The sequence below is a fragment of the Rhinoraja longicauda genome, chromosome 1 (genome assembly GCF_053455715.1).
Source record: "Rhinoraja longicauda isolate Sanriku21f chromosome 1, sRhiLon1.1, whole genome shotgun sequence".
NCBI lineage: Eukaryota > Metazoa > Chordata > Chondrichthyes > Rajiformes > Arhynchobatidae > Rhinoraja > Rhinoraja longicauda.
In genome coordinates, this window is record NC_135953.1 from 133,947,734 (window position 1) to 133,973,116 (window position 25,383).

General features: G+C 46.6%; 1 protein-coding gene across 2 annotated transcripts in view; it reads left to right on the forward strand.

Annotated features, from left to right (window-relative positions):
• Positions 1–25,383, forward strand: part of tll1 (tolloid-like 1) — a 321,825-nt gene that overhangs the window by 248,397 nt on the left and 48,045 nt on the right. For both annotated transcript variants that reach the window (XM_078406985.1, XM_078406994.1), the window contains exons 18-19: positions 10,738–10,863; positions 17,882–18,009. In XM_078406985.1, coding sequence (XP_078263111.1) covers positions 10,738–10,863; positions 17,882–18,009 — 254 coding nt within the window. The remainder of the gene's footprint in view (positions 1–10,737; positions 10,864–17,881; positions 18,010–25,383) is intronic.

Sequence of the window (25,383 nt, forward strand, 5' to 3'; positions counted from 1 at the left end):
GATTTTACTATCCAGTCTTGTGTTGAAGTCCACACATTGATGCTCATGGGTGAATAATGTACTGATTTGGAGTTTTGCTTGTGGGTTCACCTGAAGATTTTTTTCAAGTTATTGAAAGAAGTCCCTTGCACAATGTATTATTTTCAGCATTGACGCATGCTTTATAAGAGGTCGTAACATAGCACATTAAAACTTTGGATATGATGATGGGAGATGATATGCCAATCTCACTGAGGAATGAGTGTGAGTTCCATCTTAGTTTAGTTTAGAGATACAGCGTGGAAACAGGCTCTTCAGTCCACCGAGTCCACACCGACCAGCGATCCCCGCACATCAACACTAAAGGTTCACCAGATTGATTCCTGGGATGGCAGGACATTCATATGAAGAAAGACTGGATAGACTCGGCCTGTACTCGCTGGAATTTAGAAGATTGAGGGGGGATCTTATAGAAACTTACAAATTCTTAAGCGGTTGGACAGGCTAGATGCAGGAAGATTGTTCTCGATGTTGGGGAAGTCCAGAACAAGGGGTCACAGTTTAAGGATAAGGGGGAAGTCTTTTAGGACCGAGATGAGAACGTTTTTTTTCACACAGAGAGTGGTGAATCTGTGGAATTCTCTGCCACAGAAGGTAGTTGAGACCAGTTCATTGGCTATATTTAAGAGGGAGTTAGATGTGGCCCTTGTGGCTAAAGGGATCAGGGGGTATGGAGAGAAGGCAGGTACGGGATACTGAGTTGGATGATCAGCCATGATCATATTGAATGGCGGTGCAGGCTCGAAGGGCCGAATGGCCTACTCCTGCACCTATTTTCTATGTTTCTATTCGGGACAGTTTACACTTATGCCAAGCCAATTATCCAACACACCTGTACGTCTTTGGAGTGTGGGAGGAAACCGAAGATCTCGGAGAAAACCCACGCAGGTCACGGGGAGAATGTGCAAAACTGAGTACTGACAGCACCCGTCGTCGGAATCGAACCCGGGTCTCCGGTGCTGCAAGCGCTGTAAGGCAGCAACTCTACCGCTGCGCCACTGTGCTGCCATCTACCAACAGAGGAGTTCTGGAGTGATCCATCTCCCTCCAGGTTTCCTTTTGTGAAACATTGGGAGAACCCTTGAAGCAAATCACACCTCCCCTCGCCAGTAAATTTTGTGAATCAATAGGGACAAAAACAGCCGAAGGTTGTTCGCAACAGTAATGCGGCGTTTTCTTCCGGATTACTTTTCTTCACGCATCCCATGTGATCTTCTGGCAGCTTTACCGGTTATGGCAATGAATTATTTCTTAGACCCTGTCACACAAAAGCACATGAGACCCTATTTTGAGTATTTGTTTATTTGATAAATAAGCAGAACTGTCAAAAAAGATCACAAGAGAAGTTACTATCCTTGAATTCACATGCAAAGCAACAAAGCTTGAATAAAGAAACAAATTGATTTTTTAATATATTTGAACATCGTGTACGTTTTACATTTTTTCTTGGCCAAGGACGTGCTTGGAACCGTTTATGTTGCACTTCTGATAGGTTGTATTGGTGCATTTGGAGCAACTCTAAACTGATTTTTGGGTTTGTCTGGTCATTTTTCTTTTGTTCTAACTTCTGTAGAATTTGGCTCTGTAGCACTTGCTTTAGATGCCCAAAGTGTTGAGTTGCTTCCAAACTAGAATCTTAAGCATATGCACAACATAACGCAAAGCTGGATGACGTACTGATGAGTGTTTCAGAATACTTATAAATATAATGAATAATATATATTTATTCATGACATGGGGGCATCATCAGCAACTGAGTCATAGTGTTATAGAGCGATACAGTGTGGAAACAGGCCCTTCAGCCCAACTTGCCCACACCGGCCAACATGTCCCAGCTACACTAGTCTCACTAGAGCCCGCGTTTGGCTCACATCCCTCCAAACCTGTCCTATCCATGTACCTGTCTAACTGTTTCTTAAATGTTGGGATAGTTCCGGCCTCAACTACCTCCTCAGGCAGCTCGTTCCATACCCCCACCACCCTTTGTGTGAAAAAGGTACGCCTTAGATTCCTATTAAATCTTTTCCCCTTCACCTTAAACCTATGTCCTCTTGTCCTCGATTTGCCTACTCTAGGTAAGAGACGATGCCAACAGTTATTGTCAGTTGATTGCAGCCACAATGACAACATTTGGTAGGCATATGGCCTGGTACTTGGATCAGAGAAGCAGAAAGGAATGTGTGTTTAATGCTGGCAAATGGGATTAGCATAGTTTGGCATCAAGGTTGGCATGGAGAAGGTGGGATGAAAGGGCTTACTTCAGTGCTGTCTAATTCTGTTTCTATAAAACGTAACTCTTGGACCAAGTGTGTGGGAAGTGTCCGTGCTGACCAAATTAACATACTGGGCTGGTCCCATTTGCCTGCATTTGTTCCATAATCCCTCTAAATCCTTCCTCTACCTCTTGCCTTCAAGCCAATTTTATGTCCAATTGGTTAGCTCGCCCTGATCATTTAACCTTCCAGACCAGCCAACCATCTGGTAACTTGTTAAAGGCTTTTCTAAAGACCATGCCCAAAACCTGTATTGCTTTCCTCTCCTGAATCTTCAACACAATACAATACAATATATCTTTATTGTCATTGTACAGGGGTACAACGAGATTGGGAATGCGCCTCCCATAAGATCTCGGAGAAAATTCACCGTGACCTCTTCAAAAAACTCAATCAAATTTGTGGACTGCAATTTACTCCTCTCCTTCAGAATTTTAATCCCAATAATTTGTCACCCATGGATGTTTGAGTTTTTGTCTGTCTTGAATAATGATGCAAAATTCGATGTTGTCCTATCAACCGGCACCTTTCCCACAAAAAAAATAGAATCCCTACATCAATCTCAGTGGTACACCCTATCAATACATCTCCAAAAATACCCATTCATGCTTTATCCCAATTTCCTGGCAGCCAGCTTATCATATCATATCATATCATATATTATCTCCCATCCATGCCAAAAGATCGCCTTTTTTATTCTCAACAGTTTTTGATGTGACACCTCGTCAAATGTCTTCTGAAATCTTGGTGTACTAATTCCCCTTTTATACGTAAAACAATGATTTAGTTTAGTTTACTTCAGTTTAGTTTTGTTTAGTTTAGCGAGTAAGCAGGAACAGGCCTTTCGACCCACAGAGTCCACACCGACCAGCACATTAACACTGTCCGACACACACTGGGGACAATTTACACTTATACCAAGTCAAGAAACTATAAACCTATGCGTCTTTGGAGTGTGGCAGGAAACCGAAGATCTCGGAGAAAATCCTCGCAGGTCACGGGGAGAACGTACAAACTCCGTACAGACAGCACCCGTAGTCGGGATCGAACCTGGGTCTCCAGCACTCCAAGCGCTGTAAAGCAGCAACTCTACCGCTGCGCCACCGTGCCGCCCTAAAGAACACCAACAAATTAGACAAATCTGAATACCCCATCAACAAACGATGTTGAGGTCTAGGCATAGTATGATCATGTGCAAGAACAGGAAATTGCAATTGTCTGAAGAAGGGTCCCGACCCGAAACGTCACCCATTCTTTCTCTCCCGAGATGCTGCCCGACCTGCTGAGTTACTCCAGCACTTTATGAGGAAATTGCAAGATATGGTTTCACCAGTATAAATAATGTGGAGGATTTGAAGAAGAATGAAATATGATAATCCAATGCTTGCCACAGTTGTACAGGATGCAATTCCTGATTTTAATCACAAGATTTCAAAATCCTCAGAATGGCTGAATCAAATATCCATATGGCTTATCATTTGTGCAAGTATTTCCATGGAAATATCTGCATGCACAAAGCAAAAATGTCCATTTATCACATACACTGGGACTTCCGTTTCAAATACTTTTGCAACTTTTGTACTTTTGCAACAAGTGATGACTGCTGGCCCAATTGAAAAGAAAGGACATTTTAAGCACAGCATTAAGTCATCGGATTATCCCGTGGCATTTCTCCATTCAGTTAAACGTGTGTACCTTCTTGTCAGTTATCTCTTGTTGGTCCTAAAAGTCTATCCACAAGGTCAGACTGTTCAACTCTCTGACTTTCTTTTATTGCAACTTTCCTGATGTAGACGCATTGAGGAAAATGGCAGTGTCTAAGGAACCACTCGGAGATTTTCCGTTTTGTGGGACTTTAGAGACCATCTTTGCGACTGAGAAGAAATCGTTTGCAGAGTTGAACAAATTGATTAGTCCCTCAAGAGCATCAGATGCTGTTGTCAGCTATAAATATTAAACAAAACTGTTTTTGTTGAATAAACTCAGTGCTTGCACCGTAACAAACTCTTAACTGCACAACAAAGAACTTCCAAGGCACTGAGAAAATGTATTCATATTCTCAAGTGTGAAGGGGAACATAAATCATCGGCGTCAAGTTTTCATTCTGACGCCATTTCCTTGAGGGATCTGTTGTACTTCGTGGTCCGGTACCTGTTGTACCTTTGTTGTGACTCTGGAAGGACCACGAGTACACGTGTATAAAAAGTTACATTGCTGGAGCTCAACTCCAGGCTGTTTATTCCGTGGCCACCTGCATCCAGAGTGACCGCCTAATCACACCCATCACTTATATACACAGCCATACAAAGTAGTTCTTGGATACACAAAGTAGTCCCAGCAATATCACAACATCCCCCTTGTCTTATATATTACAACATCCCCCTTGTCTTATATAAAATTGTTTTCTTTACCATTCGAGGGCTAAAATATATTTAACAAACAAAACCAAAACACCATTGCTATTTGCAAACAAAACCAATAGCACAACTAAACACAATTGCTTTTTTCGCCATCATGGTGGTCACTCCTCTGCGGAATTTCACTCATCGCCGGGTGGTCACTCATCTCCGGGTGGTCACTCATCTCCGTGTGGTCACTCATCTCCGTGTGGTCACTCACTCCGTGTGGTCACTCCACAGATATATACATTTATACAAAAGCATCAAATATAATCCTTTAAGCTTTCACTACACATATCACTACACAGGTCATTAAACACAAAATATTCATTTTGTTCCATATCTTCCCCTCAAGAAGACCTGCTGTGTAGATCAAACGTAGTGTAGGCTCTAGATGCTCCACCACCATGATTTGCCTGCCACTGCTGGCCTCCCACTGATGGGCTGGCACTATCTGGCCTCCCACTGCTGGGTTGGCACTGCTGGGCTCCCACTGCTGGGCTGGCACTGCTGGGCTCCCACTGCTGGGTTGGCACTGCTGGCCTCCCACTGCTGGGTTGGCACTGCTGGGCTCCCACTGCTGGGCTGGCACTGCTGGGCTCCCACTGCTGGGTTGGCACTGCTGGGCTCCCACTGCTGGGTTGGCACTGCTGGGCTCTCACTGCTGGGCTCCCACTGCTGGGCTGGCGCTGGCCCCGCCCACAAGTGCTCCCCGGCAGCTGCCGTTCAACTTTTCAAACGCGCTGCCGCTGGCCCCGCCCACAGGTGCTCCCCGGCCCCGCCCACAGGTGCTCCCGGCAGCTGCCGCTCAAATTTGAACGCGCTGCCGCTGCCTCGGGCCCAGGGCCGTCCCGACTCTACGGTCGACGCGCCTGGGTAAGTACACAGTGCCTCGGCCTTACCGGCCGCTGCACCTCCGCGGGTGGTCGGTCCCTCCGGTTGCCGACCCCCTCTGGTCGCCGCACACCTCCGTGGGTATCAGCCTCCCCGGGGCTCTCCCGGTTGCCGCACACCTCCATGGGTGTCGGTCTCCTCCAGGGCTCTCCCGGTCGCCGCACACCTCCATGGGTGTCAGCCTCCCCCGGTCGCCGTACACCTCCGTGGGTGTCGGTCTTCCCCGGTCACCGCACACCTCCGTGGGTGTCGGGTCTCCCGGTCTTTCCAGTCACCGCACACCTCCGTGGGTGTCGGGTCTCCCGGTCTTCCCCTGTTGCCGCACACCTCCATGGGTGTCGGTCTTCCCCGGTCACCGCACATCTCCGTGTGTGTCGGATCTCCCGGTCTTCCCCGGTCACCGCACATCTCCGTGTGTGTCGGGTCTCCCGGTCTTCCCCGGTCACCGCACATCTCCGTGTGTGTCGGCTCTCCCGGTCTCTCCCCCGCGAAGCAGTCGCAGGCTTCTAATCTCGGGCCTACACAGGTGCTGGGGCGCGACGTGGGCCTACACGCACCGCCCCCAGCAGCTTGCAGCGTCACGTAGGCAACTCGGCGCCGACTACTGAGCAGGTAACTATACCAACTCACACTGGCCCTGTCGGGATGCACTCCAAACGTCCCGTACCGAGCTGGAAACTTTTCTTTTGTTTTGTTTCCCTTCAGGGCTTTTTTTTCTTCTTTTTTTTCTTCTTTTTAACCTTTTCTGCTCGAGCATGCTTCATTCTCTCCCTAGGCGAAACACCAAACCGCTGCCACCATGTTGTTCTTCGTGGTCCGGTACCTGTTGTACCTTTGTTGTGACTCTGGACGGACCACGAGTGCACATGTTTAAGATGTTATCATGGTGCAGCTTGTACTCCAGGCTGTTTATTCCAAGGCCGCCTGGATCCAGAGTGACCGCCTAATCACACCCATCACTTGTATGCACAGCCATACAAAGTAGTTCTTGGATACACAAAGTAGTCCCAGCAATATCACAACATCCCCCTTGTCTTATATATTACAACAGGTTCCAGATATTAAGTTGGCTGAGGTACCCCCTCCATTGTTACATGGAAAGGTAATGCTGCTGAACATTTGGAATCAGTTCACCAAAAGCACTGTCTCCATATAAAGGGCGGCACGGCGGCGAAGCAGTTGCTGCCTTACAGCACCTGACACCCGGGTTTGATTCTGACTATGGGTGTTGGAGTTTGTACGTTCTCCCTGTGACCTGCGTGGGCTTTCTCCGGCTGCTTCAGTTTCCCCCCATGCTCCAAAGACGAGAAGGAAAAGGGCTAAAAGGAACCTAAGGGTCAACGTTTCCACATAGAGGACGGTGGGTCGATGGAACAAGTGCCAGAGGAAGGAGTTGGAGCTGGTACTACAATAACATTTAAAAGACATTTGGATAAGTACATGGATGGAAAAGCTTTAGATGGATATGGACCAAATGCAGCAAATGGTATTAGCTTGGTTACACATCACAATCACAACCAATCACAGTCACAATCATGGTATTTATTCACAAAATGCTGGAGTAACTCAGCAGGTCAGGCAGCATCTCAGGAGAGAAGGAATGGGTGACGTTTCAGGTCGAGACCCTTCTTCAGACTGAAGAATGGGTGACGTTTCGGGTCGAGACCCTTCTTCAGTCTGAAGAAGGGTCTCGACCCAAAACGTCACCCATTCCTTCTCTCCCGAGATGCTGCCTGACCTGCTGAGTTACTCCTGCATTTTGTGAATAAATACCTTCGATTTGTACCAGCATCTGCAGTTATCTTCTTATACAATCACAATCATACTTTCTTAGCCAAGTATGTTTTGCAACATACGAGGAATTTTATTTGCCATACAGTCATAACAATAAAAAGCACCAGGACACACAAAATACATTTGAACATGAACATCCACCGCAGTGACTCCTCCACATTCCTCACTGTGATGGAAGGCATAAAAAAGTTCAATCTCTCCCTGCTTTGTCCTCCAGCGGTCGGGGACCTCTAACCTTCTGTTGACGAGACGATCTTGACTCCCGTAGCCGCCGGCAGGCATTCCGCGTCCGGGCGATCAAGCTCCTGCATGGGGGGGGATTCCTCAACTCCCCCGTGCTGGCCGATCTACCCCGGGTCGGGGCTTGTGGAACCTTGTGCAGCTTGGAGCTCCCGACTGGTCTCAACCCGAGACTGCGAGCTCCTTGATGTTAAAGTCCACAGGCCGCGTCGGAGCGTTGAACCCAGGCAAGGGATCGCACGCTCAGATGTTAAGTCCACGTCCCCGCGGGGGCTCAAAGTCAGTCTCAGGCAAGGCCTCCAGCTCCATGATGTTAGGCTGCAGAGCGTCTTGGTTGACATGGCTGAATTGGGCTGCCGGGCAGTTTCCCTGCTGCACAACACTGTCATTCTAGGGCATCCGACCTACCCTTGAATAATGAGTGGACTGTGTACTGAACCATTGGGACTTCTGAACAATTAGAGTATTGCCGATAATATGTTTGTGTCTGTTAAATAATTATAATTTAAGTTGCACAGTAAAATTAAAGGAAAGGATTCGTTCTTCACCCATCACTGATCATTTTGCTTATTTAGCCAATGAGCCTTTATATGAAAACATATGAAAACGTGCGGCACGATGGCACAGCGGTAGAGTTACTGTCTTACAGCACCAGAGACCCACGTTCAATCCTGACTACGGGTGCTGTCTGTATGGAGTTTGTACGTTCTCCCCGTGTGTTTTCTCAGGGATCTCCAGTTTCCTCCCGCACTCCAAAGACGTATAGGTTTGGAGGCTAATTGGCTTGGTAAAATTGTAAATTGTCCCGAGTGTGTGTGTGTGTGTGTGTGTGTGTGTGTGTGTGTGGGACAGTGTTAATGCGCGGGGTCACCGGTTGGCACGGACTTGGTGGGCCGAAGGGCCTGTTTCCACGCTGTATCTCTGAACTAAACCAAAAAAAATAATAATTGTTTAGTGAACGAGCTTGAAATTTGATAATGGAAGGAACAAGCAGCACATACACATCTCTGGTGCTATAATTTTACAAAATGCTGGAGTAACTCAGCGGGTCAGGCAGCATCTCAGGAGAGAAGGAATGGGTGACGTTTTGGGTCGAGACCCTTCTTCAGACTGACCCGAAACGTCACCCATTCCTTCTCTCCTGAGATGCTGCCTGACCCGCTGAGTTACTCCAGCATTTTGTGAAATAAATACCTTCGATTTGTACCAGCATCTGTGGTTATTTTCTTACACTACCTGGTGCTATGATAATGCGTTTTCTTTCACAGACAAGGAAGCCCCATGCAAAGAGAGATTTTTTATTTTTGAATCCTGCAAGAACCTGCTGCTGGTGTCCCTTTCCAGCCGAGTAGGTATTCTAGACAGACTGGCGACCTCTGACAGATTCAGAGGTACGACCATATGTCCAATGACTGGTTGACATCTAACAGCAATTCTCGTCACTTGGTGGCCTGACGCATCCATTGAAAACTGTGAGACTGGTTTCTGTGAATATGCCTCTCTCCCGTGATAATCCATTTCTGTAAGCTGAATTATTCCACCTCCACAAAACCTGCGCTCGTCTTACTTCATCACCCCTCAAGAATGCCGCCTTCCAAAGCTGCCAATTGACAATAAACATGTTATTGAACAACTACACTTTTTATTCCTACACCAAGCTACAACTCACTTTGTACTTCTCGCCTTGTAAACTTTTTGAAATTAATCACCCTGCCTCCGTGTTTCTCATTTTCTGTCCACCTCCATTTAAATTATTATTATTATTATTATTATTATTATTATTATTATTATCATCAGTGCTAAATACAAACATGTTGATTTATCGTGTAGTGTTTAGACCAAGCATTATCAATCTTAGACCGTAGACAATAGGTGCAGGAGGAGGCCATTCGGCCCTTCGAACCAGCACCGCCATTCAATGTGATCATTGCTGATCATTCTCAATCAGTACCCCGTTCCTGCCTTCTCCCCATACCCCTTGACTCCGATATCCTTAAGAGCTCTATCCAGCTCTCTCTTGAATGCATTCAGAGAATTGGCCTCCACTGCCTTCTGAGGCAGAGAATTCCACAGATTCACAACTCTCTGACTAAAAAAGTTTTTCCTCATCTCAGTTCTAAATTCTTAAACTGTGGCCCCTTGTTCTGGACTCCCCCAACATTGGGAACATGTTTCCTGCCTCTAACGTGTCCAACCCCTTAATAATCTTATACGGTTCGATAAGATCTCCTCTCATCCTTCTAAATCCATCCATCTCATCCATCTTGTTGCAGCACTTGAAATTTTTACTTTGTCATTTTTGTTCTCTGAAATTCTCACGTCTAGCATTTAACAGCTGCCCGAGAGCCTCAGTTCGCAACATGCAGAAGTGATAAAACACCTTGCATTACGGAACTGTGTCAGAAACAGTCTGCCAGTTTTGACCAAATGGATGATCTGCCCTTGCCTGATATGACAGCTCTTATGGAGAGATGGGAGCTGACTGCCACTTACTGGAATGACTGCTAATATTATTACAGCTTTTCTTCCCTGCAGCGAGCTTGTGGCTGTTTTATGTAGATTCCAAGGGTTATATCTTCTGTGCTAACCTTTGCTCCACTCTAACACAATTACACCTCTTTTTAAAAAAAAGGAAATTAGTTTAACAGAGTGCGATATCTTTTACTAAATATTCCCTCGATCGGTCATTCTGTTTGAAGAAAATAAGACATCTTCCTGTAGTTCTTAGCTGCTGCTTAATCTGTGTGTTTCTCAAATCTCCAGATTCATTCAAGCAAAATGCACTTTAAAGTTACAGATGGTTTAACAGAGCAAGGCAGAGTCTTGCTGAGGAGACTATCACGAGCTTGAAGCCATTGCCGAATCCAAAGCTTCTTTCCCGGTCTGCTTGGATGGATTGGCAATTGTAGGTGAAAGTGCAAGCTTAATAATGAATAGGTACAGCTAAAGTAGATGGCATCATGGACAGTGGTGCCTATACTTTAGTTTACCTTGTTCTGGATGAGCACACGTGCGTGTTTTAATTCTGACTGCGTGTTTGGCTCGGGCTAGGAATTTATAAATGCATGTTGGATGATCCCTCTTTGCCCTCTTCACAGATAAAGACGAATGTTCCAAAGACAATGGAGGCTGTCAACACGAGTGTGTCAACACAATAGGCAGTTATGTCTGTCAGTGCCGAAATGGATTTGTACTACATGAAAACAAGCATGATTGCAAAGAAGGTATGTGTTGGTTTGGCTGCTCAGACAGATGCATTTATTCATTTGATATTTAAATCAACAAGTGAGTTGACGTAGTGACTCAGGACATTAATTCCCAGCTGCGCTAAAGCAAAGCATTGCAACAGAAAATTCTGGGAACAGCCTCAGGAAAAGGAAGAAGATTTAGTGGTGTTCTATCAGATTTGATGGTCAGAATGTTAATTCTGTTCTCCTCGCCGGACTTACTTGTGATATGCTCAGTATTTCCAACATATTGTTTTTATTTCAGATTTATTTCAGAGGTTATGGGGAGAAGGCAGGAGAATGGGGTTAGGAGGGAGAGATAGATCAGCCATGATTGAATGGCGGAGTAGACTTGATGGGCCGAATGGCCTAATTATACTCCTATTCCTTATGACCTTATTTCCAACATCCGAATGGGCGGCACACTTGTGCGGCTGGTAGAGCTGCTGCCTCACAGCGCAAGAGACCTGGGTGTGTTCCTGACCTCTGGTACTGTCTGTGTGGAGCTTGCACGTTCTCTTTGGTGGATGCGCCAGTATCCTCCCACATCCCAAAGTCGTGCAGTTCTGTCGGTTAAGTGGCTTCTGTAAAATTGTCTCTAGTGTGTAGGGAGTGGAAGCGAAAGTGGGATAACGTAGAACTCGTGACAGCAGATGTTCGATGATCGGCATGGACTCAGTGGGCCGAAGGGCCTGTTTCCATGCTGAGTCTTTCCATCGATCTTCAGTCAAGCAGTATGCACTTTTTGCTCCCTACAATCTACCATCTATCTTAGAAACATAGAAACATAGAAAATAGGTGCAGGAGTAGGCCATTCGGCCCTTCGAGCCTGCACCGCCATTGAATATGATCATGGCTGATCATCCAGCTCAGTAACCTGTACCTGCCTTCTCTCCATACCCCCGATCCCTTTAGCCACAAGGGCCACATCTAACTCCCTCTTAAATATAGCCAATGAACTGGCCTCAACTACCTTCTGTGGCAGAGAATTCCACAGACTCACCACTCTCTGTGTGAAGAAATGTTTTCTCATCTCGGTCCTAAAAGACTTCCCCCTTACCCTTAAGCTGTGACCCCTGGTTCTGGACTTCCCCAACATCGGGAACAATCTTCCCGCATCTAGCCTCTCCAACCCCTTAAGAATTTTATATGTTTCTATAAGATCCCCCCTCAGTCTTCTAAATTCCAGCGAGTACAAGCCCAGTCTATCCAGTCTTTCTTCATATGAAAGTCCTGCCATCCCAGGGATCAATCTGGTGAACCTTCCCTGTACTCCCTCTAAGGCTATCTATCTTCACTTCTTCCCACACTGCCTCTTGCAAAGATGCTATCCCCTATCTCAATTCCCGCTTTGTTGCCGCATCTGCTCCCAAGATGAGGTTTTCCAATCAAGGACATTCGAGATGCCCTCACATGTTAGTGAAGGTGGTTTCCTCCCCTTCTGCCATAGATGGGTCCATCGTCCGCCTCTCTACTGTGGCCTCTAGTTCTGCTCTCGCTCCCCCTCTCACCAAATGCAATGAGGACAGAGTTCCCCGATCCTCACCTTTCACCCCACCAGCCTCCGCATCCAACACATCATCCTCCGACCTTTCCTTCACCTCCAATATGGTCCCACCACCAGTCACATCTTCCCATCTCCACCCTTCTTTCCACCTTAGGGAGACTCCCTGCAGCTCCCTGCTTCCAGATTTAGATTTAGATTTAGAGATACAGCGCGGAAACAGGCCCTTCGGCCCACCGGTTCCGCGCCGCCCAGCGATCCCCGCACATTAACACTATCCTACACACACTAGGGACAGTTTTTACATTTACCCAGTCGATTAACCCACATACCTGTACGTCTTTGGAGTGTGGAAGGAAACCGAAGATCTCGGAGAAAACCCACGCAGGTCACGGGGAGAACGTACAAACTCCGTACAGACGGCGCCCGTAGTCAGGATCGAACCTGAGTCTCCGGCGCTGCATTCGCTGTAAGGCAGCAACTCTACCGCTGCGCCACCGTGCCGCCCATCCTCTCATCCCTTCACACTTAAACCACCCCCTCTCCAGGTACCCTGTCCTGGCAGCCACAGGAAAGGCAACACATACCCTTATACCTTGACTCCATCCAGAGACCCCAGCAGTTCTTCCAGGCGAGACAGAGGTTCACATGCACCTCCTCTAACCTCCAACTGCTTCCCGATTTGGCCTCCTGTACAATGGCGAGACCGAGCGTAGACTCGGCGACCGTTTCGCTGAACATTTGCCCTTGGTCTGCCAAGGCCTACCGACCAGATATCCCGGCTCACTCCTGTCTCCAGCTGACAGACAGCCTGTCAGGAAACTTCCTTGCCTGAGGTGATGTGTTGCCGGTCCCACTTCCTTTTTACTTCCTTCCATGTTTTTCTCCCCCACTCACCTTACTCCAGTCTGTCTGAGGAAGGGTCCCAACCCAAAATGTCGCCTATCCATTTTCTCCAGAGATGCTGCCGGACCCACTGAGTTACTCCAGCATTTTGTGTCTATCTTTGGTATAAACCTGCATCTGCAGTTCCTTTTTATTACATGCAATTTTTTTAATTACTTTTTTCCAAAATTGGAAGCGTTTATCAGTTGCTCACATTGTGAATTAACTAATGTTTGTTCAGTGAAATGAATTTTATCCCTTTAACATTCTTGGTCGGTACGGGTGTCAGGGTTATGGGGAGAAGGCAGGAGAATGGGATTAGGAGGGAGAGATAGATCAGCCATGATTGAATGGCGGAGTAGACATTATGGGCCGAATGACCTAATTCTGCTCCTATCACGTATGACCTTACAACAGAAGTAATTTACTGATGGGCTTCTGGGATTAAAAGCACGTGTTCATTGAAATATCAGTTCTTAACTGGTTATCTTGTAAAAACACAAGGACATTTAGGTGTATGCAGTTGAAATTGGTTTTTAGTTCGAATTCAGTTGGGCAATAGTGGTATAAGAAGATAACTGCAGATGCTGGTACAAATCGAAGGTTTTTATTCACAAAATGCTGGAGTAACTTAGCAGGTCAGGCAGCATCTCGGGAGAGAAGGAATGGGTGACGTTTCGGGTCGAGACCCTTCTTCCATGGGCAATAGTAGTGTTCATTTGTGTGCATTACTTTAACCACAATGGTCCATGCCTTATCTCCATTCAATAAGAAATGGAGCCATTCGTGGGCAGCACGGTGGAGCACCGTGTACAGTTGCTGCCTTACAGCGCTTGCAGCCCTGGAGACCTGGGTTCGATCCCGCCTGTACGGAGTTTTGTACGTTCTCCCCGTGACCGCGTGGATTTTCTCCGAGATCTTCGGTTTCCTCCCGCACTCCAAAGATGCAAAGGTTAATTGGCTTGGCGTGCGTGTAAATTGTCCCCTCGTGTGTGTCGGATAATGTGTGGGGGATCGCTGGTCGGCGCGGACTCGGTGGGCCGAAGGGCCAATTTCCGCGCCGTATCTCTAAACTGAACGAACCTAAAAAGGGAAAGCAAGACAGTTAAATTGAGGCTGAGATTCAACCCTGGCACTCCCAAGCACTTATTCATATTGCCTGAAAACGAATTGTTTAATTTGAAATAGGTCTTAGGAAGCCTCTCGAAAGTCTTCCGATATGCGATGGGTGATTTTGTTTGCCGCACGCTTCTGAAATAGGAAGATCTGTAACAGCTGGTAAACTGCGTGTAGCACGCAGCTGAGTTTCCACTGTGTTCTCCCAAATGGATGGAGATTCCTGCTGGGAATGCAACACAGAAAATCAGTCATCACGCCAGCAACAACAAAATAATCCTGCCACATTTACTCCAGAAAAGGGAAGGTTGAGGACTGACCTGCCGAGGTATATTTGAAGTTTGATGCAGTGGATGATTTCACATGTGCGATACAAAACTAGGGGCCACAGACATTAAAGAATCACTAACATGAATAAATAATGAATTCTTGAGGTAATCATGTACTCGGGCCTAACATCTGAAAGGCCTAGATACAGTGGGCATGGAAACGATGTTTCCAGTAATGGCAGAGTCTTGAACCAGAGGACACAGCATCAAAATAAAAGGATGTATCTTCAGTGGAGATGAGGAGGAGTTTCTTTCGCCAGAGGGTGGTGAATCTGTGGAATTCATTGCCACAGACGGCTGTGGAGACCGTCATTGGGTATTTTTAATGCAGTGATTGATAGATTCTCGATTAGCAAGGCTGTCAAAGGTTATGGGGAGAAGGCAGGAAAATGGGGTTAAAGGGGGACAAATAGATCAGCCATGATTGAATGGTAGAGTGGACTTGATGGGCTGAATGGCCTAATTCTGCTCCAATCTCGTATAGTCTTAGCTCTCCCTCCTGAGTAATTAACCTCTTATAAAAGGCTCTTCAAACAGTTTGGAAAGCCCCACATGCACTCTCTCAAGTTGTTAATCGGCCTTTGCTGGCAAGACCAAATGACCAGTCTTGAGAGTAGAAACAAGGAGCCGCAGATGCTGGTTTACCAAGTAGAGACACAAGACGCTGGAATAACTCGGTGGGTCAGGCACCATTCCTGAACACCATGGATAGGTGATGTTTCGGGTCTGGACCCTTCAGGTCGGAAAGGATCCCGACCTGAGACGTCACCCATCCATGGCCTCGAGGTGTACTGCCTGACAACGCTGAGTTAGTCCAGTATTTTGTGTCTCATCAGTCTTGGGAGCCTCGAGCATTGAAATATTACCAACATTGGGAAAATATTGTTGGAAACAAAATTCACAAGGAGCAGCAGGCATATCATTGGGATGAAAAACTGCACTTGCTGAAACAGGCAGCACAGTGGCATAGCAGTATAGCTAGTGCCTTACAGCGCCAGAGACCCGGGTTCAATCCTGACTACGGGTGCTGTCTGTACGGAGTTTGTACATTCTTCCCGGGACTGCGTGGGTTTCCTCCGAGATCTTCGGTTTCCTCCCACACCCCAAAGTCGTACAGGTTTGTAGGTTAATTGGCTTGGTGTAAATGTAAAATTGTCCCCAGTGTGCGTAGGATAGTGTTAATGTGGAATCGCTGATCGGTGCAGACTCGGTGGGCCGAAGGGCCTGTTTCCGTACTGTGTCTCTAAACTAAAAAACTGAACTTATATAGGTTGTCCTCAGGTAATAAATGGGTTCCGATTTTACAAAGATGATTTATAAGATAATTTTGGCCATAAGTCTGCAAATACACAAAAGTCACTCTGTGTAATAGCCATACCGAATGCAGCATTGCAATGAATGACATTTTGATAAGTACAGGGCATGTCAGCACTGGGCCTGTACTCACAGGAGTTCAGAAGAATGTCGGGGGACCTCATTGAAACGTACAGAATAGTGAAAGGCTTGGACAGGGTCGATGTGGAGAGGATGTTTCCACTGGTGGGAGAGTCTAGGACCAGAGGTCATAGCCTCAGAAATAAAGGACGTTCTTTTAGGAAGGGGATGAGGAGGAATTTATTTAGTCAGAGGGTGGTGAATCTGTGGAATTCTTTGCCACAGAAGGCTGTGGAGGCCAAGTCAGTGGATATTTTTAAGGCAGAGATAGATCGATTCTTGATTAGTACAGGTGTCAGATGTTAAGGGGACATATTTCCCTCCTAACCACATTTCTCCTGCCTTAGCCCCACAACCTTTGACACCCGTACTAATCAAGAATCTATCAATCTCTGCCTTAAATATATTCACTGACTTGGCCTCCACAGCCGCCTTCTCCGGCCTGAGTGCCTGGCAATGGTCATGATTTCTGGACCCAGCTTGTGTGTATGAGCCATAAATTGCAGGCGAGGTCTCAGTGGGCCGAAGGGCCTGTTTCTGCGCTGTATCTCTAAACTAAACTAATTCTAAACTAAGGAGTGGAGTCTCAGCCTGCTCAACCGCTTCCTATACCTCAGACCCTCTAGTCCTGGCAACATCCTCGTAAATCTTCTCTGTACCCTTTCAAGCTTGACAGCATCTTTCCTATAACATGGTGCCCAGAACTGAACACAATACTCTAAATGTGGCCTCACCAAATGCAGTTGTATAATGCAGTTATACAACTGCAACATGACCTCTCAATACTCTGACTGAGTGCTCGGGTTTCTGGATCTGTAGGCAATGGTTCTACCAACTGTGCCAATGTGCCACCTTCAATTTTGATTCTGTCAATTATTTTTATCCAGTATTTTAAAAAAGACATTGGAGCTTCTATTGAGCTAGCAGAATCATAAACAAAATAAACTTTTCCTTAGTGATATTCAAGGAACAGCTTTATTGCCTGTATACATTGGAATTTAGAAAAGTGGGCTTGTATGCGCTGGAATTTAGAAGGATGAGAGGGGATCTTATTGAAACGATATAAGATTATTAAGGGGTTGGACATGTTAGAGGCAGGAAACATGTTCCCAATGTTGGGGGAGTCCACAACCAGGGGCCACAGTTTAAGAATAAGGGGTAGGCCATTTAGAATGGAGATGAGGAAAAACGTTTTCATTCAGAGAGTTGTAAATCTGTGGAATTCTCTGCCGCCGAAGGCAGTGGAGGCCAATTCACTGGATGCTTTCAAGAGAGAGTTAGATAGAGCTCTTAATGAAAGTGGAGTCAGGGGGCATGGGGAGAAGGCAGCAACCAGGTACTAATTATGGATGATCAGCCATGATCACATTGTATGGCGGTGCTGGCTCGAAGGGCCGAATGGCCTATTCCTGCACCTATTGTCTATTGTCTATTGCCTCTTACTCTTGGATTTAAAATTCAGCAGATATTCAGGTGGCTTCTGCCACAAAGACAGCTGGAATACAGCAGAGGGAAAATGATGTTGTTCTTCGAATAAATTGGATAGACCATTTGGCTTGCGTTGATCTTCTGCTGCTGATTGGAGCTTTACTCCTGTGAATAGGCTCTGCAGATATTGATAACTTATTATAGTGATCTGCTGGGACTCTGCTTATGAGTAAATTTATGTAGCATCATTGTACAAAGTGTCTTGATTGCAACACTGCTCTGCTGATGAACTAATTGGCGATGTTACTTTCTATCTCAGCGGAATGTGAACACAGGATTTACAGCGCCACTGGCCCCATCACGAGCCCCAATTGGCCCGATAAATATCCCAGTCGCAAAGAATGTACCTGGGAGATCTCTGCAACTCCAGGCCACAGAGTCAAGATCGTAAGTTTATGAATGGAGAATATCATATCTTTTAATATTAGTACCAGATAGAAGAGCTGGTTGTCATATTATATACTTCATGGCTCGGCTGACCGTAAAAATGTGAATACCTTGCCACAAAATATTGTCTCTCAACTTTTGTAGATGATGCAATTGGTCCACTTGTAGATGATCCAATTGGCTATCTTAAAAAATGACGGAAACATTTTACAAGGTTCGCCATGAAAATAATGTTGTGCCCACTTATCATTCGACTGTCACAGCCCAGTGATATCATTGACGCTGTGACATAACATGAATTGGGTGCCACAAAATCGTCCGCCCAGCAATTCAACCCGAGCCGAAGTCACCGTTTGGCCAGTAGAAACAAAGTCCGATTGTCGGAAATAACCTCTTGTTAGAACTCCCCTAAGGTCCGTAAGGAGCCTCCGGGCCTCTTTAATCTAGGCCTTAGCCCTGATCCCTGATGCAGAGGAAGCTCCACCCCTCTCCTGGGTCTGCAGCTGTGGTCACCTCTTGCCAAAGTGCGACTCCCACATATCGACCAGTAAATGGACCTGGACGCATTTCAAATGGACTCCGGGAGTGTTTGTAGAATTGCAGAGCAGATCAGCAGGGCCTCTTGATCCCAGAACATTTCAGAAGCAACAGGCATCCCCACCTTGGTTTAAACTTAAAATCCATGTTTCCGTAAGACTTGACTCAAAGTGCTACTTCACTTTCGCATTGCGTGAAGCTGCTGACCCTCTTATGGCGATGAAGCAACTAGGCTTGTATACACTGGAATTTAGAAGGCGTGCAGCGTAGGTTTACTAGGTTAATTCCCGGAATGGCGGGACTATCATATGTTGAAAGACTGGTGCGGCTAGGTTTGTATACACTGGAATTTAGAAGGATGAAAGGGGATCTTATCGAAACGTATAAGATTATTAAGGGGTTGGACATGTTAGAGGCAGGAAACATGTTCCCAATGTTGGGGGAGTCCAGAACCAGGGGCCACAGTTTAAGAATAAAGGGTAGGCCATTTAGAACTGAGATGAGGAAAAACTTTTTTAGTCAGAGAGTTGTGAATCTGTGGAATTCTCTGCCTTAGAGGGCAGTGGAGGCCAATTCTCTGAATACATTCAAGAGAGAGCTAGATAGAGCTCTTAAGGATAGCGGAGTCAGGGGGTATGGGGAGAAAGCAGGAACGGGGTACTGATTGAGAATGATCAGCCATGATCACATTGAATGGCGGTGCTGGCTCGAAGGGCCGAATGGCCTCCTCCTGCACCTATTGTCTATTGTCTATTGAAGGACAGCTGTGATATGAACCACCGACTGGAAATGGCATAAATCCTTGCACCTCCTGATAATTTTACTTAAACGTAGAAAGCACTAAACAGTGCCTTCACACTTAAGACAAACAATTAAAAAATAAATCACGACTATAAAAAAAGCTGAAATTACAACAAGGGATCTGAAAGTTCCGTAAACTGTGGAAATACTCTGCTGGGCGTCGAGCGTACATAGTTTTGAGCAGAAGCTACCCTCTCACGAATGACACCAGAGGGAAAGGAAGTTCCCACCCATCACTTGAGCCTCACCGAAGCAAATGCAATCCACCGGCATTTGATGGTGATGTTTCCCAGAGCAAACGGAGCTACCACAAATGTGCAGAAAATTACAGTTAAATAAACTCATTGCATACAAATGGACAGATAGTTGGTATCTGTCCAATACTTAACTAAACGGTACTATATGTCCTTAAAATGAAAACAATCTTAAAATTTTATCTTCACGTGACTAGTGAAGGTTTGTATCATGAGATCAGAAGTGACAGGAGTAGACTGAGGCCATCCGGCCCATCAAGTCTACACCGCCATTCAATCATGGCTGATCTGTTTCTCCCTCCTAACCCCATTCTCCTGCCTTCTCCCCATAACCTCTGTCACCCGATATAAATTCATGATATACTGTAAATTCCCATCACTACATGTTTTGATAATCCATAAAGTACAATAAATAGCAGATTCCAATCTGCACAGCTTTCTGTTTGCAATTGAATTTTTAAATTATGTTTATATAAATTCTGAAGATAGTTGTGAAGCTGCTCTTCAAAGGTTCTTATTAATATATAGGACAAATCCATGGTGAATCTAGCTGGGTCCAATGGAATTAAACTCAATGGCTTTCTGGCAAAAGATTCACAGTTTATTAATTCCATGTTGCATTTTACTGCTATATAAAATGTAAATTTTATTGCATCTTTAATCTGTTCCCAATACTCTATATCATCATCCTTCAAAAAATGTTATTTTTTCAGCATTGAACTACTTTGGGCAGTTTGTGTTAAAGAAATCTGCAAAGTTCACAGGTGCTTTTAGATTTTCTTTAGATTTAGAGATACAGCGCGGAAACAGGTCCTTCAGCCCACCGGTTCCGCGCCGCCCAGCGATCCCCGCACATTAACACTATCCTACACACACTAGGGACAATTTTTTACATTTGCCCAGTCAATTAACCTACATACCTGTACGTCTATATTTTCCAAATATCGCTTTCAAAGTATTTCCAACCAGTCACATTTAGCCAGTTGCATTGTGTGCATTAGAGGCTGTCAATCGAAAAAGTGTCTGGTAAATTTAAAGATAGAACTTGCTGACAGAGGAAAAGAATTGCACTCAGATAAAGCCCCAAAGGGCAAAATATCAAGCAAAGCACACTGCTCTATATGGAGAGAAGGAACGGGTGATGTTTTGGGTCAAGACCCTTCTTCAGACTAGTCAGGGATAAGGGAAACAAGAGATTTAGACAGCGATGTAGAGAGATAAAGAACAAATGAATGAAAGATATGTAAAAAGGTAACGATCAGCCAAGATTGAATTGCAGAGTTTACCAGATGGGCTGAATGGCCTACTTCTTCACCTATCACTTATGGCCATATGACCTTATGACCAATAGGCTGGCTTTTAACAGCAAGTTCTTAGTAGAATTTTCACTGGAAGTAGGTCCTACTCAGTGACTATTCCCAACCCAGTAGATTGGGCTCATATAGTGGGCTGGATTGGGCTCAGATAGTGTGCTGGATTGGGCTCAGATAGTGGGCTGGATTCGGCTCAGATAGTGGGCTGGATTGGGCTCAGATAGTGGGCTGGATTGGGCTCAGATAGTGGGCTGGATTGGGCTCAGATAGTGTGCTGGATTGGGCTCAGATAGTGGGCTGGATTGGGCTCAGATAGTGGGCTGGATTGGGCTCAGATAGTGGGCTGGATTGGGCTCAGATAGTGGGCTGGATTGGGCTCAGATAGTGGGCTGGATTGGGCTCAGATAGTGGGCTGGATTGGGCTCAGATAGTGTGCTGGATTGGGCTCAGATAGTGGGCTGGATTGGGCTCAGATAGTGGGCTGGATTGAGCTCAGATAGTGTGCTGGATTGGGCTCGGTTAGTGGGCTGGATTGGGCTCAGATAGTGGGCTGGATTGGGCTCAGATAGTGTGCTGGATTGGGCTCAGATAGTGGGCTGGATTGGGTTCAGATAGTGGGCTGGATTGGACTCAGATGGTGGGCTGGATTGCTCCTCTGAGCATCATTTTGCCTCACTGTGGAAGAGAGGTTCGAGCAAACCCAGTCCGTTTTTTAAGATCTCTTGTATCAAAACAAATGGCTCTGAAACCTTAAAGATAGACACAAATTGCTGACCAAAATTCAGGTTGAGACCCTTCTTCAGACTCTGCAGAACTCTCATCAGAGATAGGAAGAGGACTTCTTCAAAACAGGCGTGTCTTGAGAAGATTTTGCAGTGGAAGGGACAAAATGTATCGGAAAGAACTGCAGGTGCTGGTTGTACGAGTCTAAACAAGGGTCTTGACCCAAGACATCACCTATTCCTTTTCTCCAGAGAGGCTGCCTGCCCTGCTGAGTTACTCCAGAATTTTATATCTATCTTCGGTATAAATCACCATTTGTCGTTCCTTCCTATCTAAAGGACCTGTCAGAAGGAACTTTCCTCTCCTGAGTGTTGAAAGGCTCTGAAACCTCCATCTTCTCCCAAATCCTTAAACTGTGCTATCTTACCCTTAGACTTTAGATTTTCTTCTTGGTTTTCATCTTTTTCAAAATTAACTTTTTCCTGTAATGAGATATTTTCATGACCCTATTGATTCCAATATTTTTATCACTGCCCAAAAAAATCTGTACTGATGCACACATCATTTTACAGCTTTTGCTAACCTTTCCTTGTTCAATAGATGTTGTGAATCCTTCCACATGCTCGTATCTTTTACCATTTCTTGTTTTAGAAACATAGAAACATCGAAAATAGGTGCAGGAATAGGCCATTCGGCCCTTCGAGACGGTACCACTATTCAATATGATCTTGGCTGATCATCCAAAATCAGTACCCCGTTCCTGCTTTTTCACCGTGTCCCTTGATTCCTTTAGCACGAAGAGCAAATCTAACTCTCTCTTGGAAACATCCAATGAATTGGCCTCCACTTCTTTCTGTGGTAGAGAATTCCACAGATTCACAACTCTCTGGGTGAAAATGTTTTTCCTCATCTCAGTCCTAAATGGCCTACCCCTTATTCTTAAACTGTGACCCCTGGTTCTGGACTCCCCCAACATCGGGAACATTTTTTCTGCATCTCGCCTGTCCGATCCCTTAAGAATTTTATATGTTTCCATAAGATCCCCTCTCATCCTTCTATATTCCAGTGAATACAAGCCCAGTCGACCCATTCTTTCATTGTATGACAGTCCCGCCATCACAGGAATTAACCTGGGTGAACCTACGCTGCACTCCCTCAATAGCAAGAATGTCCTTCCTCAAATTAGGAGACCAAAACTGCACGCAATACTCCAGGTGTTGTCTCGCCAGGGCCCAGTACAACTGCATTAGGACCTCTTTGCTCCGACACGCAAATCCTCTCGCTGTGAGGGCCAATGTGCCATTTAGCTTTCTACACTGCCTGCTGTGCCTGCATGCTCACTTTTGTGTGGTTTCTTCGGCTTCCTCACTTTTCCATTGAACCAAAACAATGTAAAATCGCCATGTGGTCTTGGGTCATTCGAACAAAGGTTTTCTGGTTTGTTTCTTTAATGCTGGTCTTTTATTACAATTTCCTGCTCCAGTCCCCAGAATCTTGGCACTCATCTCACAGTGTTCTGCTGACATCTGGAGTGACAGAGGATGCCACATTTTCTAACACTCTTTCACCATCTGCTTTCATGTTAGGAGTTCCTTAGTTCATCAGCCCGGTGATATTTCCCAGGAACATCTGCTGCAAGCACACTTGATGCATCTTTATTGCTTTTCTATTGATTCCATGGAGTTCTTTATTTCTCTGGCTGTCTGGTTGACGTCAAGTTCCGAACACGTGATAATGGTTCTTTAACACAAAACTTGGAAAAAAACTGAAGCATTAGCCTGAGATAAATTTAAACTGCTACATTTAGTAATAACACTAGGCACGCAGAAGAAGAGAATATGAAAATGGTATAGAAACATAGAAACATAGAAAATAGGTGCAGGAGTAGGCCATTCGGCCCTTTGAGCCTGCACCGCCATTCAATATGATCATGGCTGATCATCCAACTCAGTAACCTGTACCTGCCTTCTCTCCATACCCCCTGATCCCTTTAGCCACAAGGGCCACATCTAACTCCCTCTTAAATATAGCCAATGAATTGGCCTCAACTACCCTCTGTGGCAGAGAATTCCACAGATTCACCACTCTGTGTGAAAAAAAACGTTCTCATCTCGGTCCTAAAAGACTTCCCCCTTATCCTTAAACTGTGACCCCTTGTTCTGGACTTCCCCAACATCGGGAACAATCTTCCTGCATCTAGCCTGTCCAACCCCTTAAAATTTTTGTAAGTTTCTATAAGATCCCCGCGAATAGTCTCCCATAAAGGGCGCTGACAAAGTCACAAAGTGTCAAGCGTCAGGTCCACCTTTGTTCTTCCCCCCCCCCTCACGGCGGTCCCCCCACGCCGGGCCCACCGTTGTTCCTTCACTCGGCAGCGGCGTTCTCACTTCCACGTGGTCTGGCCTCGTCCTTCGGTCGGCGGGCATCATCGGCCACCGCACCGACCCCTCCACTAATGCTGCCGGGTCCTCTCCGTGGCGCTGGCCCAGGCCCCAGCCGCGGGCTCCGCAGACCCATGGGCCAATGGCCGCTGGCTTCGTCGACCCGTGGGGCTCCACCTCTGACCCCGCGAGGCTCCACCCGTGGCCCGCGAGGCTCCACCTCTGGCCAGCGAGGCTCCACTTCTGGCCCGCGAGGCCCGGTTTCTGACCCGCGAGGCTTCACCTGTGGCCCACAAGGCTCCACCTGTGGCCCAGGAGGCCCGGTTTCTGACCCGTGAGGCTCCACCTCTGGCCAGCGAGGCTCCAGCCCGCGAGGCCCGGTTTCTGACCCGCGAGACTCCACCTCCGACCCCGCAAGGCTTCACCTGTGGCCAGCGAGGCTCCAGCCTGCGAGGCCCGGTTTCTGCCCGCGAGGCTCCACTTCTGACCCCGCGAGGCTCCACCTCTGGCCCGCGAGGCCTGGTTTCTGACCCACAGGGCTCCACCTGTGGCCCGCGAGGCTCCACCTGTGGCCCGTGAGGCTCCAACTCTGGCCCGCGAGGCTCCACCTCTGGCCCGCGAGGCCCGGTTTCTGACCCGCGAGGCTCCACCTGTGGCCCACAAGGCTCCACCTCTGGCCCGCGAGGCTCCACCTCTGGCCCACAAGGCTCCACCTCTGGCCCGCGAGGCCCAGTTTCTGACCCACGAGGCTCCGCCTCTGGCCCGCGAGGCTCCACCTCTAGCCCACGAGGCTCCACCTCTGGCCCGCGAGGCCCGGTTTCTGACCCGCGAGACTCCACCTCTCGCCCGCGAGGCTCCAGCTTCGGCTTCTCAGCGGCCCTCCGGTAGGCGCCGACGTGACGTGATGAATGAGATTAGCTGTGGTTTGTTGCAGAACAAACTGTAAATATTGGAGGTGTCCATTTTAAAATAGGGTTTCAGGTTAAACATTTGATCAGAATATTGCTCGGCTCTGCGTGAGGTATTTTCTGTGAGGAATAGATTTGGTCAATATTTTGACAACGTTTTGAAAGCAATTCTTTTTCCTAATTCATTTATGATATGGAAAGCCTGTGATTTTTCACTCGCGTTGGAATATTTAATTTAAATATGACAGTTCTGGCAATCAGCAAATGACTGCTGTGAAAATAATACACAGGGTGCATAATTATATATTGCAGGGCGTGACAGCGTAGAGTCATAATCGCAGAGTCACACAACACAGGAACAGGTCCTCCGGCCCAACTTGCCCACACTGACCAACATGCACCTTCTACACTAGTCCAACCTGCCCGTGTTGGGCCCATATCCTTCTCAGCATCCTAT